Below are 16,985 nucleotides of genomic sequence, written 5' to 3'. Positions count from 1 at the left end.
TTTCCCTGACCCTTTTAAACAGTGCCCCTTTATTGCAAATATGTAGTAACAGTATGGCTTCCAGTTGCTCCTTTCTTCATTTTGTTACGTTACTTGGTAACCAGAGCATATTAAATTAGATCAACAATGAAGGTGCACTACCTAAATGATATTTTTTAGATTTCTTTGCATTTTTAAATTATATTTTTATAATTTTGCTGTTGTTGTTTTGGTGTAAGTTTCAAGCCTCGTCAATGAAGACATAAAAAGTATGCTGTCGCTTGGTATCAATTTTAGCCCCGATCTGGAAGTGACTCCATGTTGGCTGCTGGCTGAATTCAAAATCCTGTAGGAGTAGAAACAGCTGTGACAGTAGGGACTTTACACACTGGGAACAGCTCCAGATAAAACAGAACAGACATCCGAGTTCTGAACACATCACTTTCACCTCAGTACAAGCAGTGCAAGCTCTTCACAGAGGGACAATATTTTGCAAAACTAAAGCAAACAGCTAAATCAAACTCCTACCTGGAAAGCTGGTTCCCACTGTGGCTGGAACTGAGCTGGAGGTCATCACCTAGCATGTCTTTGCAGTACCCATAAAAGGCTCTTATAACTTCCAAAAGCAAATCTCCAGTGATCTGTGGACCTGATTATTAAAAACAAAGATCACAGCGTGACAAGAAAGGCTGTGCTTCTCCATTTTGTGCATAACAATCCAATAGGTGCATGCCTAGGATAAGGCTGATTGGCTCAATATAAAATATGAGAGGAATTAACCCTCAGAATCTTTGCTTTATGTTAAGATTTATATTGCATTAATGAGCTGGAGAACCAGTTATGCAGTAGGGGTAAACAGCACATTACCCACCTGGAGACCCACAACACTCCTTTCTGGAGTTCACTATTACTGCCTTTCTCTGAAACAAGTTCTTAATATCCTTTCACCCCCAAAGGAATGTCACAATATTTAATGGTTGGAAATCTTCCCTGTAAAAGCCACACTGACTATACTGAAGAACTTCCTCCCTGGCCACATTTTATCCACTCTAATTACTCCCGGTTAAGAAGGTGGGATTTGCTTTGTCTCTGTTCAAATTTGACCTTAAATTAGATAATGTTATAAAAAGGATGTGCTTCCTAGCACTCATTCCTCAGAACAGGCACATTGCACATGACTGTGCAGGAGACACTCCTTGTTTAACAAACAAAGCAGCAAAGACAGCCGAGATCTGAACATTAATCATTGAGCCATGAACATTTTAACAGAAACAAAAACCTGGAAACTTTTGACATTTCACGTTGCAGGATGAGTTTAGTTTAGTAAACGTCACAGGATACGCATTTTCAACACATTGTGAAAAGGTTTCGATCTTTTTACATGCCAGAAGGATTCAGTTAACATTTGGAACAGACAATGGGGATTCATAGAGCTCTCAAGTAAACTTCAGTTGTCTGTTTTTTATAGCATTTGAAGGAAACTGCCACACCTTTTGAGTTTTGGCACATGCAATTATTTTATGAATAATTTTCTATGTCGAAGCCTCATTTTTTCATTAAAAACTAAAGAAGGCAAGACATAAGCAAACTTCCGAGGTTATCTCACAAACTAGGTGAGTGAAGCACAGAAGTCAGCTTCCCTTTAGCTAAATATCGCAAGAGTTTTTGATCTCCTACTATGTTAAAATTGTATTAAAAAAAATCCCCAAAAGCGACTCGCATATTTAGGAACTTATGCTCCCTGGCTGTAGTATACCGATTTCTGGCTTGTCCAGCAGACTGATCATGATGCGGAATGGTTTCAGATACAATTGCACATTCTCCACGTCAGGCTCTGCATTCTTCTGCCTCAGAATGTTGATCAGCGCCTGTCAAAACACCACAAAAAACTGTTCTCAAGGGGTGCAACATCAGAACTGAGGCCAATGTGTATTAGACAGGCCTGTCCTGAACCTCACAAGTGATTGTTGCACTCAACATGGAAATAAAACACTGAGTCCTTGTGAATCAAAAAGGACTTAGTCTTCTGTCTATCTTGAGCCCTTAATGGACCATTTGAAACTTTTGGGAAAAAAAAACAATTAGAAGCTGTGAGAGATGCACACAACCAGTCGGAGCAGGAGAATCTGTCGCAGTATACGACATCTGTTTAAATTAGTGAGGAACAGTGCAGGGAAAATCTAATGATCTCTACTGGAGTGATCGGGTCATGTGGTTACATAGGAAAACATGGTAGATTATTTCTGCAGCGTTGCTCATGAAAGCCTATTTCCAATGGCCACAGTACATGCAGGGACAATACAGCAATTCAAAGCAATGGCCTTTAAAAGAAACAAGTAAGTCTGCAAGTGACTGTCAGCTCACACCAGATGAGTTTGTGCTGGCGTGCTGGTGTTGTCACTGTTAACATAACAGGCTGCAATACTCCACACTGACCACAGGGGACTCCAGTGAGGTAACCTAGCTCCATGATTACCACCGCATGTGACATCACTGCGCCATACTGACCTGGACCAAGAGGTCCCTGGAATATTTCTCAAAGTAGTACGCAGCATGGTCCTCCATAGACGTGGACAAGTGTGGATCTGGGGCCAACATGCCACCTTTAATGTCTGTACCTGAATACCGAACAGAAAGATAAGATGAGAAGTCCTCCATTAAATGCTTTAAAAAGAGCCCCCTTCCCCAAAGAAAAAAACAGTTTATTCTAGAAAAACTGTATTTTGGCATGGATTGACATTCAAGACCCGGTCTATACCTTACACATAAATACAGAGGTTGTGTTTGCCTCATTACAAATAAAATGCCCATACGGTGATCATGCCATAGGGCAAAGTATGGGCACGTGGTTTATGCGCCACAAGAGCTTGTTAATTGTATTTGGTGGGCAATACAGGGGGATGGCAGGTGAGACTCCACCAGCACGCAGCATACCCAACAGCCAGGCGTACAGCCGCCGGTTCAGGGACATGTCTCTGCGCAGTAGTGTCAGGGAAGCAGACGAGACCACATTGACCATCTCTCTGCGGGTCAAGGGAATGCTGCTCTCCTCCGGGTCCTGAGGGCCGAAAAGACAACAGTCACGCTCGGGAAAATGAAGCCCCCTGACAGCTTTTGTTAGAATTAGAAAAAAAATATCCAATGCTAAATTAATATGTCCAGCGACAATTTGATTAAAGATTAAACAAGATCACAGAACAAGATGAACTAAACCTTGAAGCACAATCCCCACTTTTAAACTCTAGTACGCTACAATTTGATGGATAATTGGCTAATTAATTAGCTGAAAGGTTTTGTGCAACCAGAATGCTTCTTCTGGGTTATGTGCCGTTAGGATCCACATCTTACCAGACATGCGCAAAAGGGGAAAAAGAACAACAGGATCTCTAGCATGTTCCTCTGCACAAGCACATTCGAGTCCTGCAGTGACAGACTGATGGATTTCATCTGAAAAACAAGGAGAAACCCTTGCAGAAAAAGACAGATTCTCCACAATCCCCGTTTCATTTACGCAACACTAGTTTGCTGCTGTGGCATGAAGTTTCTGTCCATTCTCCTTGCTGATCATGGGCCGAGTTCTTTTCTGACTTGACAGTGTAGACTGACATGGGCTTATTCCTGCACTGGTAATAAAGAGATGACAGTTATTCAGTAACTCTGTGTTAGCATATGCCATCAGATTAATAAATATACAACAACTGTACTTATTTATATAGAGCCTCCCAAAGGTTGCAGGGACCCAATTCATCCACTACTGAAGTGCAGCCCCACCTGGGTGACATACAGCCATTCCGCACTGGCAGACCCATTGCACAGGAGATCATGGAGAAAAGTAAGTAACAGTAGAAACTAAGTAGAATGTTGATTAGTCAGGACACTGGCTGAGACTGTCAGATGTTTTCAGATTAGCATTAATTGACACTGAAAACGTACAGTACCTATTTAAAGTTAAGTTAAAGGTAGTAGCTCTAATCTTGTAGTTAACCTATTGGTTAATTAGTTAATATAAACATCACTTCTGTAAAAGAGCTGGTAAAAAATAGCCAGGTTAGTCCAATAAGTCTTCAGCACTGGAGCTGCCCATCAGTATCAGATTCAGAATCAGGATCACCTTTATTCGCCAAGTACATTTCACGCACAAGGAATTTACTCTGGTATATTTGGTGCTGCAAAACCATTCTACATACAGTACACTATACACAAACAAGACAATAGACAGCATTGATACAGTGCACCTATAACTAGGAATTCTGGTTTACCAAAAGCTCAGTCCTAGGAAAGAAGCTGTTCAAGTACCAGGTGGTTCTGGTTTTAACAAACTAGGAAGTGTCTTCTGGACGTTTAGGAAACGGGTGATAATCTGGGCGAGAGGGGTCAACAGCAATCTTTCCTGCCTGCTTCTATGCTCTGGCCTGATTGAGGGATTCTCAGCTGGCTGATTCTCAGGGGCAACATGGGTATCTGGTTTTTATTTCACCTGTGCTCTCGATGTGCTGTTTTACTGAAGCTAATTGACTGACCAATTGCTAGCTTTTCAACAGCATCTGTACATAAGTGAGGAGTGACCCAGAGATCTCTGACAGCCTTGGAACCATGGATTCTCAAGGCTGCCTAAGACTTGCACTGACCCACACCACACTCACCAGCAGCTTGTAGTCCATTCCCAGCATGTAGTTCTGCTTCCTCCCCGACTCGACTCTGTTGAAGTGGTTGACAATAAAAAGGGAGGCTGGAAGACGGACCACAGGACTGATCAGGACACTCCCCCACAGGGCACCATAGAAGACCTTCTGCCCAACCAGGAGGGACAGCTTGACAAGAAGGGCATCAGTCCTGGCAGAGAAAGGGGACGTTTGTTGGAAACGCTGTCGTAGTCTTGGCTATGAATTTGAAGCTTTGTTGAGAATGGTACGAATTGCCTAATTGATCCCGAAATTGTGATGAGTTTTTTTTTTTTACATCAGAGCTTTTTTTGTTCTGGAATGCAAAGGCTCACCAAGACCTCAAATGAGAATTGCCAATTCCGTGTGGCCAGACACGTTCATACCTCAATGCTGGAACTGGAATGGGAGTGAGGAGGAGCAACAATAGTTACCACCATGTACAAACATAGTCCAAAATCACCTGCTGCATCAATAAAATCTGTCAATAAGCAGAGGTGGACCTAAATATCTTAGTTCTTAAATTCACTGAGTGCAGCAAATCTCAAAGTAAATTCTGGTGCAAAACTAAGACTAAGGCTTCTAGTGTGCAGGAGAATAACAGAAACTAGGCATGTGCTTTCTAGTTTGAAGTAGTGTGTGAAATCTGGGAAGGCTCCAGGAGGATACCGTACCTGTCGTAGACTTCCAGGCCTTCTTCCAAGCCTGGCAGGAGTCCCGTGACGAAGGCCTGGAGGCTCGGCAGCAGTGACTTCTGCAGAGGAAGGTAGTACCTCTCGTACAGGGTCAGTAGAGCCGGCTTCACTGACATGGCAGCGTGGCCCAGCAGAGGAAACAAGCCAGAGCTAAAAGCAGACCAAACCACACAGGAGTCTTTAGCAAAAGGTCATGTAGAAAACAATCAAGGGAAAAAAAAATAGAGATGTTAGTATTTAGGCTACTTCTCAGTTTCTTTCTGCCATACTGGCCACTTCTAAGCCTCTCTAGGAGTCTTCAAACACTGGCTGTGCTTGCGTGCTGGGGTGTGGGATTAGAGCCTAATGGTTAAACACTGTGCGCAAATGAGTGCAGATGTCTTCAGGAGTCTCCAGCGATTTTGATTACTGTTCATGGCATGGAGCATGTGGAGCCATCCATGAACATATCTCGGCTTCACTGCCTGTACATTTACTGTCCTCTTCTGGTTGGACTACCTGATCTAAACTACCCCAGTAATGTAGCACACCCAGCCAGGTGAGGGTTATGAAAAGACTCCAACACACCTGTAAATGAACAAGTCCTTGGCCAGCCATTTCGTGCCGATGATTTTAAATATGACCTCGTACGTCTCAAGTGCTTTCAAGTGGACCCCGCTGGGGAGGGCAGGATGCAGACACTGAGCCAAGCGCTTGCCGATGATGAGGCGCTTGGGGAGCAGGGAATACTTTAGGTTACTCTGCAGGGCCTGCGGGGACAGGAGCAAAGCAGAGGTCAGGTCAGAAACCCTTTAGAAGGGCCTCCCAGAGTAACCTTGCTGGAACACCAGGGCAGGAATCCCAGAGCTCCAGTTCGGAGGCTGAATACCATAGTTCATTAGTCCATGAACCCAATCGTATGACTTCCACAGAGATGACCGATTCGCTGTGAACCGTCAAGTGACCAAAATGGGCCTCTTCTCACTAGTAACTGCTTCATGCAACCACAACCAGCGCTCTGACTATAAAACAGTGTCGAGATCTTTTCCAATTCGGTTTACCGCACTTGTGCCAATCTACTCTTCAGACAGAAGACCCTTGTGGTTAAGGTTAAACCAGCTATTTTTAACATCACTTTATACCAGGGAAGCAAGCAAACCTTTCCATTTCAGAAAGTCTCAATGCATTCGTTTTTAAAGAGTACCCACGATACCATTAATCTCACATTTCATCAATTAACACACTGTTAATCAACAATTTCAGGGTATTTGTGTCACAATAAATAATTCAGACTGATAAGAATGTCCACTGCCAAGCCCAGGTCAGCATGTTAAAGAAGAAGATTGGAATCAGTTCGGAGGGGTAGTATTTCTCAGCTGGAGCACTGTGGCACAGTGGAGTGCCTTCAGACAATGGGTATGGCACTGCATTTTGGAAAAATCTCATGGGAAAATAAAAATAAATTGAATACATTCATTTTTGTTTCTATATATTAGTTTTTGTGGAGTAACAGTTGAGTGTTCGGTGTTCACACACTCAGTAGAGGGGCCATGCTCAGAAACCATGCAAATGGGAATCACGTGTTGCAAGACAGTTTTCAGCAGTGAAGGATGCAAAAAAAACAGACCAACTGATAGTAGCTGAGCAAGAGCTCCGGAACAGTCAATGAGTGTAAAATGACAAAAAGGCCAGAGCAAGAAACAGTGAAAACGGTATGTGCTTCAGTCTACGAGCCCACACCCTGCACAAGCTGCTGAACTTTAGCCATGCAGCTCCTCTAGACTAATCAAACACTGCACATCACACACCCAAAACACATGGAGCACGGGACTGTTTGCCTAACAGATTCAAATAAAAACCCTTTCACGAAATGCGTTTGGATTGACAGGAATATGGCAGCTGGAAATCTGGAAATCAGACAAGCACACACACGTAACACCCTTTTGATTACAAGACATTGCTGGAGCCCGACTACACATGGTCAAAAGGCGGTCTTTTAATTTGCAAGTTTGTAGAAAAAAGAATTTCATAATGAAAGTGATTTTTTTATGTGAGAAATGCAAAAGTGAGTTGATAAAAAGACTAATACCTAGTAGTCAACCAACAGTTTAGTTTACACCCAGATTATTTTTTAGTCTAAAGCTGTTTGAGTCCCAGCCCTGTTTCACAGTGTTGCAGTGGCTATGAGCTCAGGTGGCCACAATGCCCAGGATCTGATGACATGCCTGTTCAGAGCTAATAAATGGGGGGAAAAAGAGTGTTGCAATCTATATAAAAACTTAACAAAATTCAAAGTTCATGCATCTCTTTCCGAATGTGCTGTGCAAATTAGTGCAGTACCCAACTTCAGCTTCTCTGAAACTTCAGCTCCTTCTCTGAGTTTACACATTCAGGGCAGCAAAAGAGACTGCTGTTGCTGTCCCATTTTCCCTAACATCCTGTGAGCCCAGGAGTCCCTGAAGGACTGGATCAGCTTGGTCCAGCCTACACCTGGAGGACAGGACATCCTAGCTAAGAAAGATGAATAGATGAGACTCCCACTTTACAGTGCTTTCATCCATCATATCTTTAATAAGCCAACAATACATGCAGGAAATTTTAAGATGGCCAACCTATTTTGAAATAACTAACACAATGATCAACGTGGAGCCAATCTGTTCATGAAATACGATCTGTGGTGCTTTGCAAAACCTGGCACAGGTCGGATTGCTTTGCAAAGAGCAAACCTCGAACGCCAAACAGATCTGTGTGTGGTTAAGGCATGAGTCAAAATCAGAAGTGACCTGAACGCAGTGCATGCTGGTAACTAGAACATACCTTGTTGAGCTTGCCCAGAGAGGAAATAAGGTCGGCCCATTCGCTGGAGGACTCGAAGTTCCTCAGTGCCTTCTCGATCACAGATGAGTAGCTCCTGTACCGGTAGTCGCTCAGCAGCTCCTGCTCTTCCGGGTCCATGATTCAGCCCAGCATGCTCGAGACCTGGGGAGGAAGAGCATGCCAAGGACAGTGAGCAGGGATCTGATCTCTCCCAGCTCCACCGGGAGCAGAGCGACTTCATTCCTCCATTCCTGGTCTTCCTGTACTCTGGAATTCTCTCACTAACAAGAATATTGCAGGGCAAGCGCTTCTCAGTTGAGGTACTTAGGCCAGCACATTTGACTGTGATTTGTGTTTCTGGATCCCATGCTTCCTAGTGAATACAAATCAGGCATGGATCAGAATCAATATCTGAACATTAAAAGCTTTTATTATAGGTTATACTGTATTAGTGGTCTAACCTTTGATCTTGATCATTTCCATTCATCAGACCTGAGTGCTGTGCAGGAGTAGACAGTATTTCTTTTTCCTGTATATAGTGTATTATTATTTGTACCTAGGAGCTGACAAAGTCTGCCCTTTTAATGGGGCAGTTAGGAGCAGGAATAGGCAGCTTAGCTTTTATTATTCACCTGAGCAATGGTTCCCAGCCGTGGCCCTGGGGGACCCCTGTCTCTGCTGGTTTACATTCCTAATGAGCTCTAAACCACCAGGGATAATTGGCACTTTGTAACTGATCTACTTGCTGGTTCAGACTTTTGTTTACCTGAATCTGCATTCAGTCCTTGGATAAGAAAAAAAACACTTCAATTGTACGGCTTCTAATAACTTCAGCATACAGAACTGTAAGCAGACTCTCCTCGGTCACACTTCTGTTGAAACAGCAGTTTATAGGTGATTGCTTTTTTGACAGATACAGGTGGGGAATGATAACTGTGACCTGCTGTCAGCGTGCGAGCAACTGAAGAGGCTGCAGCTGGAGATAATCACTTCTGTGATGGACGGCAGCTCAGAATATCTCTCTATCATCCGGTGCTCTCTTTGAGGAGGCGTGAACATTAGAAAGTCAGAATGGTAACGAATGAGAAGAGGCCCTTCAGCCCATCTGGCCCATCTGCTAGTCAATAGCTTATGAATCTGAGGATCTCATCCAGGCTATTCTGGGAAGAAGCAGAGTATCAGCTTCAACAACATAGCTGGGTAGCTTGTTCCACGCTCCCACAACCCTTGGGGTAAGGTAGTGCCTTCTGTTCTCGAAATTAAATTAACTTTCGTGTAGTGTCCATTTGGGTCCTCTCTTTTGTGTTCCATTCATTCTGAATGGGGGCGCTGGGGTGACTTTGTGCTTGAGGTAGCAGAGGAAAGGGAGGAGACCCCCCCACACACTAAGGTTTAGAAAGGAAACCCCTGAGAAACAGCAACCAGGCGAACGAGCCGAATACCAGAACTGCTAAAGACACACTCAAAGGACCGATAGTGCAACACAGACAACTGAGACAGTGTTCACCCTGAATTGGATATTCCAATTTTTCTTTTTTTTTTGCAGGTTTCACTCTCTCCCTCTGTCCTTTTTTTACCCAACCTGTAAAAACAATGTATCAAACACTCCCACCATGAGAGATGCTCAACTGGTTACATTTTAGGGGAACACACAGTACAGGGTTGATATCCATTACAAACCCCATTTAACACTAAGAGCTAAAAGCAAATTTAAAACTGTGTCCTACACAAAACAATCAAATCAATTATCATGTAGGGAGTACATTTCATTAGAGCTAACTTTGAATTTATATTGTCAAGCAACAAACCTTCGAGACTCTTCATTCAGTTATCTACCTATTGAAAGGCATTTGGAAATGCTGTGAAGACAACTACAGTATGGATGAAAGCTGGCTGTTTTTCATGTTGTGTTAAACAAACAATACCACAGTGAAATCTTTCATTTAGTTAAAATTGTGGTAACTCTTAAAGCAAACAGAAATTCAGAGGACGTATGATACTTCAGAAATTAAAGATCCTCCAAACGCAAAGTACAATTGTCTTTGAGTCACTGAGAGTGTGGTTGAGTTAGCTGGCCGGGGCTGTGACAAAGACCCCTCCTGGCCTCTTGGGTGCTTGACATGACTCTCCTCCTCCAGTAGGGGGCAGTGCAGCCTGTGATTAGTTAGCAGATAAGAGGTGAGCAGGTGGGGCTCAGAGCTGACAGCCGAGACATGAGTTGGAGGATAACATTAAAAATGGAAATTCCAAATTTAAAACCAGATCCACTTCTCCGTTCATTCCTCACTCTTCATCTGTTTTTATACAACTCTTAGAAGCCGAGAACCTTGTTTTATTGTGGAAAGCCAACCAGCAATGACCTTGTAAAGCTCAACCATTTTTTTTGACAAAATAAATATTCCTTAAACTTTGAAAATCCTCTTCCTGGAAGTATTTCCAGACAAGTCCTGCTTTCAGAACCGAAGGTACATGTGCACCATTAGAATGTTTACTTCTGTTGGAGGGAGGCAGAGCAGCACAGCACGATTCCTCCAAGACAATGACTGCAGACAGTTACATTCGAAGGCAAAGACCCAGCCCCAAGAATCTGCACAGATGAGTCAGCAGCTCCTGGGATGAAAAGCAAGAGTCCGATTCCCCAGTAGGAGAGGAATGTAACTGTCCACATCACCGTGTTCTTTCAGGAAGAACAGTGTTAGTTTTTGTTGGATCTAATCAACTGCACAACTGTTTGAAAAATACAGAAATGACTGCACTTAATTACATAATTGGAATTTACTATCACAATGAGGGGAAATCAATGCACAAAATCTCCCTCATTCAATCACTTCCAATTCCTCCTGGTGAATTCAAATCTGAATAATGGGTTCATGCTGCTGTAGGAGACGTACTGTACTTCATCTGAGACTCAGTCATCCACTCAGCTACTGTAGATGAAAGACGGAACTGCTTTAGCAGCAGAAAACTGATGTTTTCCTGCACAATTTAGTTAACTCTGTAACTGTGCGGTGCATCTTAACCTTTTCCATCCAACACTAAGTACCTTGCTGATAGCTGTTCCAGGCTTCAGTGGTTGCCTTAACCCTATGAATCAGTCAGCTGTCTTACTGGTTTTAGGGCCTGGTATCTGCTTGTCCCAAAAGCCAGCATTACAGGTATGTAATTTTCTATAATGTTATAAGACACACGGCAGTTGTACTTGAATTTATATTTTTTAATCTGTCAGTGTAGGACATTAGGACATTAGGACATTACTTTAAGACTGGAGTTCTGAATTTGAATTTGAATTTTTTTAAATCTCTGTGGTACTTCTCACAAGTGTTTTGCAGTGTCTCATAAGTGTTTTGAAGAAGGGTGGCAAGGTTGAGTTTTTGGTTGATCAAACATGCATGCAGTCTCCTCAAAGTGATGATCTAGCTTAAAGGGAAACTGACATCTTAACATTAGTGCACCACAGGGGTGACTCATCAGTTTCTTTGAGAATTGTGAATACTTGAACCTGGTCCCTCAGTCTTGTCTGTTCAAAACAGAAGAGATTCATAGAACATTCCCTTAAGCTCTTGCTCTCCTATAGGCATGCAAAGGCTATAACAAAATATTAGTTTTGTTTTCTTCAGGTCACAAACAAAGTGCAATTTCCCTTTTCTGCTTCTCCTGTTTTAATTATAGTGTACTACACTTGTCAAACCACAGGCAAATTACACAAATCAGCCTGGCTGAGTTCTTCTTTAATGAACTCATTCATTTATCTCTGGGCAACATTTTAAGCCTAGGGCTTTGCATTTAATACTCTTAACTGAAAGACAACTTAAGGTGTTGTGAAATACATCGTGTTTTTTATCCTTAAACAGTACTGTGCTTCTGTAAGATATAATTATGTGTTTGGATGTTACTGAATAGTAGTTACTTCACACATTAGTGGGCCTACTTTCTGCACCACTGATATGCAACTCCACCTGGGTGACATGCAGCAGCCATGATGCAACCAGTGCAGAAGCAAGAAACTGGGTAATTTAAATTAGGTCAGAATGTACAGGGGGATATATCTTTGTAAATACCTCTTTTCCTATGAAAAATGTTGGAATCTTTTAAGACGAAGTCACCAGGGCCCCGGTTCCATCTCATCCGAAAGACAGTGCCTCCTACAGCACAGTGATGGAAGAGCACCACCAACTGGTCCACCACCACTTCTCTTAAAAGTCTCTGATCCTTGTATTGGCTGAAGAGATCAGGAGATCACCAAAAGATTTCACTTCTCAATTTGCAACAACAGCTTGACCTTCTAGTTGTTTCACCACAGCATGATTTTAAAAGCAAAGGTAACCCCCTAAAACAAATCCCAACTCTTTGTGGCACTATCAGTCCAGTCCTATTCTCATCTTTGCTAAATCCAATTGTCCACAGAAGTATGCCTGCTTAATGCCACTGAATGGCTAAATACAGGCACCAAAAATGAAATGTAAATCCATTTTGCATTAAAATTGCATTAAAGGAAAGAAAAGAGATCCATAAAGGAAATAAAAAAATTCCACTTTCAGATGCTGGGTGAAAATGATGAAGACCACAACCACTTTAAGCAAGAGCTGTACAGCATGGACCTTGACATCTTGATAAAATCTTTCCTGCAAGCTCAACAATTACAACTTACAGTGCACTGTAACAGGCAAGCAAAAGGAAACCTAGGCTGGAAAATCCTGGCATGATGAAACTATGGCTGCCCTTACAGGCCGATCTCAGGAAGGATATCTGGGCTGTTGCTCTACTGCTTGTGACGCACTCAGAGGCTGAAGACTAGGAGCCCATCTGAAGTTGGAGAGCACATCGGGAGCTGGTTTAGGTTGGCCATGTGATGTCACTTCATCATGTCTCAGCACAAGGTTCCCATAATCACCAAATTCGCTTAAACTGAAGGCATCACTCAACTGGTCCTCATGCTTGCTACCCTGAGGCACAATGCCACATGGATTCCATATTCCTCTGATCCCAAAGTGATTCCTGATCGCCCCCTGTAACTTTCTCCCTCAGAAATACACAGAACAGCGGTGAGAACTGTTTCTTCCTAAACGTCAAAAAGAAGTGACCATTTTCCTAGATGCCGTACAATGATGACACTCATGAGTGAGCAATCCAGTATGACAGCTGGACGAAGCAAGAACTAGAGACCATTAATTGAAAGGATATTTTCCTTCTGAAAAGCACATACAGAACATATCCATTCCAATACGCCATACACACTCTTGCACATTAAATCTGTGGAATATGAAGAAGGTACAGTATTAGCCCATGATAATTATATCACCTGATTTGAAAAAAAAAAAACAACAAATGAAAAGGTACTCTTACAGCATTAATATAATATTTGTAAAAGGAAGAGTAGCTGACACTTCATTTTACATAAATGAATCACGAAGGTTAAATCAACACAGAGTTCAGAATAAGACAAGGGATACATTCATCCCAGACAGCTTGTTTTGCTGAAAATGTAGTTTCACCAACTGCCAATCAAGTTATTCGAACAGCATGGCTCATTAGAAAGTGTCGGTGTAAGTACATTATTAGTGCACTGTTTTTATTATAAAGAACATTATCTTAATGACATCTCAGAAGGTCTCCAGAGTTACCAGTACATAGACTGTACAGTGGATGTCGCCTGCTTGCAATCATGTTTAAAATATAATTTGCTTATTATCAGCATTTTATTGGAACAAAGCCCAACACGTAGACCTTAATACCAACCAGCTGGCTAGCTCTCACTGATTACTTTTTCTGCCCTCTCCATCATTCCAAAGAAAGGACTGGATATGTGTACGCTATGCATGGAGTGGCTATTTCTCAAAACGCACTCCATTAACATAATACACTTCTGACTGTTGACTACTTTTTGGATAATGGCTTTGAAAACTGTCTTGTTACCAAGAAAGTAATTCTCGAGTCTCTACTTCAAGGACCTCCAAGAACGTCCTGGTCCTGGAGAGTCCCAGTCCAGGAATTTGTATAGGTCACCCAAAAATCAGGGACCTCCAAGCCTGGTCCCAGAGAGCCCCTGTCCAATTAGTCTTATAGATCACACTTTACAGGACAAAATCTGCTTTTCAAAGATTAAGGGCAGTTGGACGTCATTGATCAGTTAAGAAAGTAATTTGTTCAGTAAAGAAGAGTATCATCCTTGAGGGCAATGCCATTTAGACATCACTGAAAACAAGAATCCAATCTCCAAGTCAGAAAGCAATGACATGATAGAGTAATATTTTGATTTTTGCTCCAGATGGCCTCTAAAGTACCTAAATGAACAAATCGCTTGTTTAAATGATCACAGTTCAATTATCCAGGTCTTCACAAATTGATGACCTAGTAGTGACAGACTGTATAAACCTGCTGGATTGAGTCCTCAGGACCACGGCTGAATTCTTGCTCTGTGTGAACCGCAGCAGAAAGCAAATGACTGTGAAAATCGGCAGAGAATTTTCAAGATGAGTGAGAATGCTGTGGCCCTGAAAGGGGCTTTGAAGAAGGAACAAGGTTAAAAAGAGTATCACTGTAAAAGTACTCAGATGGTGTGCTTATAATTTGGAGTTTAAAACATATAGACTGGATAATAGGTTTGAATTCCAAATAACTAAAGGAATAACAGCATTTTGTACTAAAATGGATAAAGATCTGATGCAATGTTTTCAGGTTTAAAATACAGAGAATATCTTTTGAAAAATCAAAATAGAACTGCAGTGTACTCTGGGATTGCCCCAAATAAGGCTTTCTGGGACGGATATAGACGGATTGGGACGGCCCTGGAGAATATATTTGAAAGGGATTTGCCCTTTATATTTGAAGCTTTGTATTTTGGCAAATCGGATTCTCATTCGTGGGCGACTGATGGGTATCTGTTTGGAATTCTTTATTTGCAAGTAAAAAGCCCTGATTCACCAACAAAGAATGACTGGGTTGATTGAATCAATGAAATATATTTGATGGAATCTGCCCAGTTCTGGGTGTACATAGTTCTATATTTTAAAAAGTATGAATTTGTAGAACATAAAGAGAAAACAGTTAGGAAATAGGCCATAAGTTTGATGTTTATATGGTCTGTGTGAAACATTGTCATGTGTATCTAATATAGTTCTCTCTCCAAAATAAAAAAGGGGGCTTTTAAGATGCTCACAGAATTGATAAGGATAGCAGCTAAAAGTGTTGAATTGTAAACACACACAGAGAACAGACAGACACTTTTCTTTTGAAATTGCTTTTGAACTTAATATAACTGTAGTACTGTTTGATTTTTTTTAACCATAACATTGTTGCGGTAAAGTACGGTTCCTTAGTATGGTATTTGTCTACATCAGTTCACAGTTAATTCAGCTGGAGGAAATCAACCTTTTGAATTTGCAACGGAAAATAAGGAGACCTGATACAAGAAATCATCATTCTTAAAGGTATTGATAACATCAACTCAGAAAATGTCTTCAGAATGAAAAAGAGAGAATAAAATTCTAATGATCCCAAGCTAGAATATCCAAATTGGACCATTTAATTCAAGACGGAAAGCTCTTGGCTCTACTATTTTCCTTTTGCGTTTAAAGACGAGCCACTACAGTGCATTTTCGGTGACTTCTTTAACACTCCTAATGGTATGACAAAACTCGGAAAGCTCCAAAACTGCAGTTAATTCCTTTAAGAAAAATGCCGCTCAACTACCGAGAAGTCACTCCAGTGAGCAGACAAACAAATTTCAATTATTCAGGGCTTTCAAAATGCATTAGATTACTCTCTCAGTTTGTAGCTCATTTTAGACATAGTCAAACTATTAATTCTGACAATCTCCCAGAGAACTCCAGCGGACACCTTACAAGAATACAGTCACATCTTTTTACATTTAAACTACTTTCACAGCACATGGACAAAAACACATCTACTGTATTTGCAAAGAGAGAGATGGAGTAAATATATAGATGGCTACGCAGCACAAATCCACACTGATGCCTGTCATTTGACACCGACATGGGTTCCTTAAAAAATTGTTCCCACAACAAGCGGCTCTCAGTTTCACTGGGTCCAGCTTGCCCCAGACAGCAAACACTCTCAGGTGCCAAGACAACACGAGTCAGGCAGTCAGGCTGCAAACTTACAGCAGCTCAACCCCCCGTTACCATATGTTTTGAAGAAGGAAGTCATTACCTCTCAAGTAGATAAGACCCAATTTGGCTTTTCCTCAACCAAAATCCCTCCAAAGCACATTGGTTATCCTTATCTTGTCATTAAGACATAGAAACGATTCAAGTAGCGGTCTTGGGAAAAAAAGGCATCTGCTGTGCCTTCCAACAGATCAATGAGCATCTCGATTTCAAAGACAGCCGACAAGCAAAACCTGTCCTGAGCAGTTATTTTGCATAGCAAATTCCTGCCTGTCAGGTGTCACGGCCTGGCTCTTGTAAGGAACAAGCAAAAAGCTACAAGATGGAGGCATTTTAGAGAAGCGGAGAACATTACAAAGAATGTTGAAGTTCCTAAAATATGGTAGAGAGTGTAACGATTCGCTGGTGCTACCTCTACAGCAGTAAAGTGACCGTTTTCTCAGCACCTTCAATTTTTTTTTTAAATGTCTCCCTCCACAAGAGCACAAAAGAACGCTGCTGTTACAAAAACTAAACTGTGGGATATTGTGTTTGACCTCATTAAACAAACCTGAAGTATTCTTGATGTACAGAATGATTTAAGTGCTCTGTACATCACAAGGCTGAAAGATACCACAAGCAAATAGAAAATAACAATGCTGGAAACCTATTTTAGGAAAAGTCTAAAGTGAAGATTCTGTCTGCAACTCTGTCAGCAGTAAATGCTGTAACACCTTTTTTTACTATTA

The 16,985-nt window shown here is 41.7% G+C and overlaps 1 protein-coding gene across 1 annotated transcript in view; it reads right to left on the bottom strand.

The window, feature by feature from the left end:
• dop1b (DOP1 leucine zipper like protein B) overlaps positions 1-16,985 on the bottom strand; it is a 56,589-nt gene that overhangs the window by 35,331 nt on the left and 4,273 nt on the right. Inside the window, exons 2-10 of the mRNA XM_015363815.2 lie at positions 8,132-8,293; positions 5,903-6,084; positions 5,315-5,485; positions 4,623-4,812; positions 3,328-3,426; positions 2,914-3,037; positions 2,488-2,597; positions 1,736-1,847; positions 508-628 (exon numbers count right to left, since the gene is read on the bottom strand). Coding sequence (XP_015219301.2) covers positions 508-628; positions 1,736-1,847; positions 2,488-2,597; positions 2,914-3,037; positions 3,328-3,426; positions 4,623-4,812; positions 5,315-5,485; positions 5,903-6,084; positions 8,132-8,269 — 1,247 coding nt within the window. The 5' untranslated portion in view covers positions 8,270-8,293. The remainder of the gene's footprint in view (positions 1-507; positions 629-1,735; positions 1,848-2,487; positions 2,598-2,913; positions 3,038-3,327; positions 3,427-4,622; positions 4,813-5,314; positions 5,486-5,902; positions 6,085-8,131; positions 8,294-16,985) is intronic.

Source organism: Lepisosteus oculatus, chromosome 15, assembly GCF_040954835.1.
Source record: "Lepisosteus oculatus isolate fLepOcu1 chromosome 15, fLepOcu1.hap2, whole genome shotgun sequence".
In the NCBI taxonomy this organism is placed as follows: Eukaryota; Metazoa; Chordata; class Actinopteri; order Semionotiformes; family Lepisosteidae; genus Lepisosteus; species Lepisosteus oculatus.
Note: the sequence above shows the minus strand (reverse complement) of the source record. Positions and strands in the feature narration are given on the sequence as shown.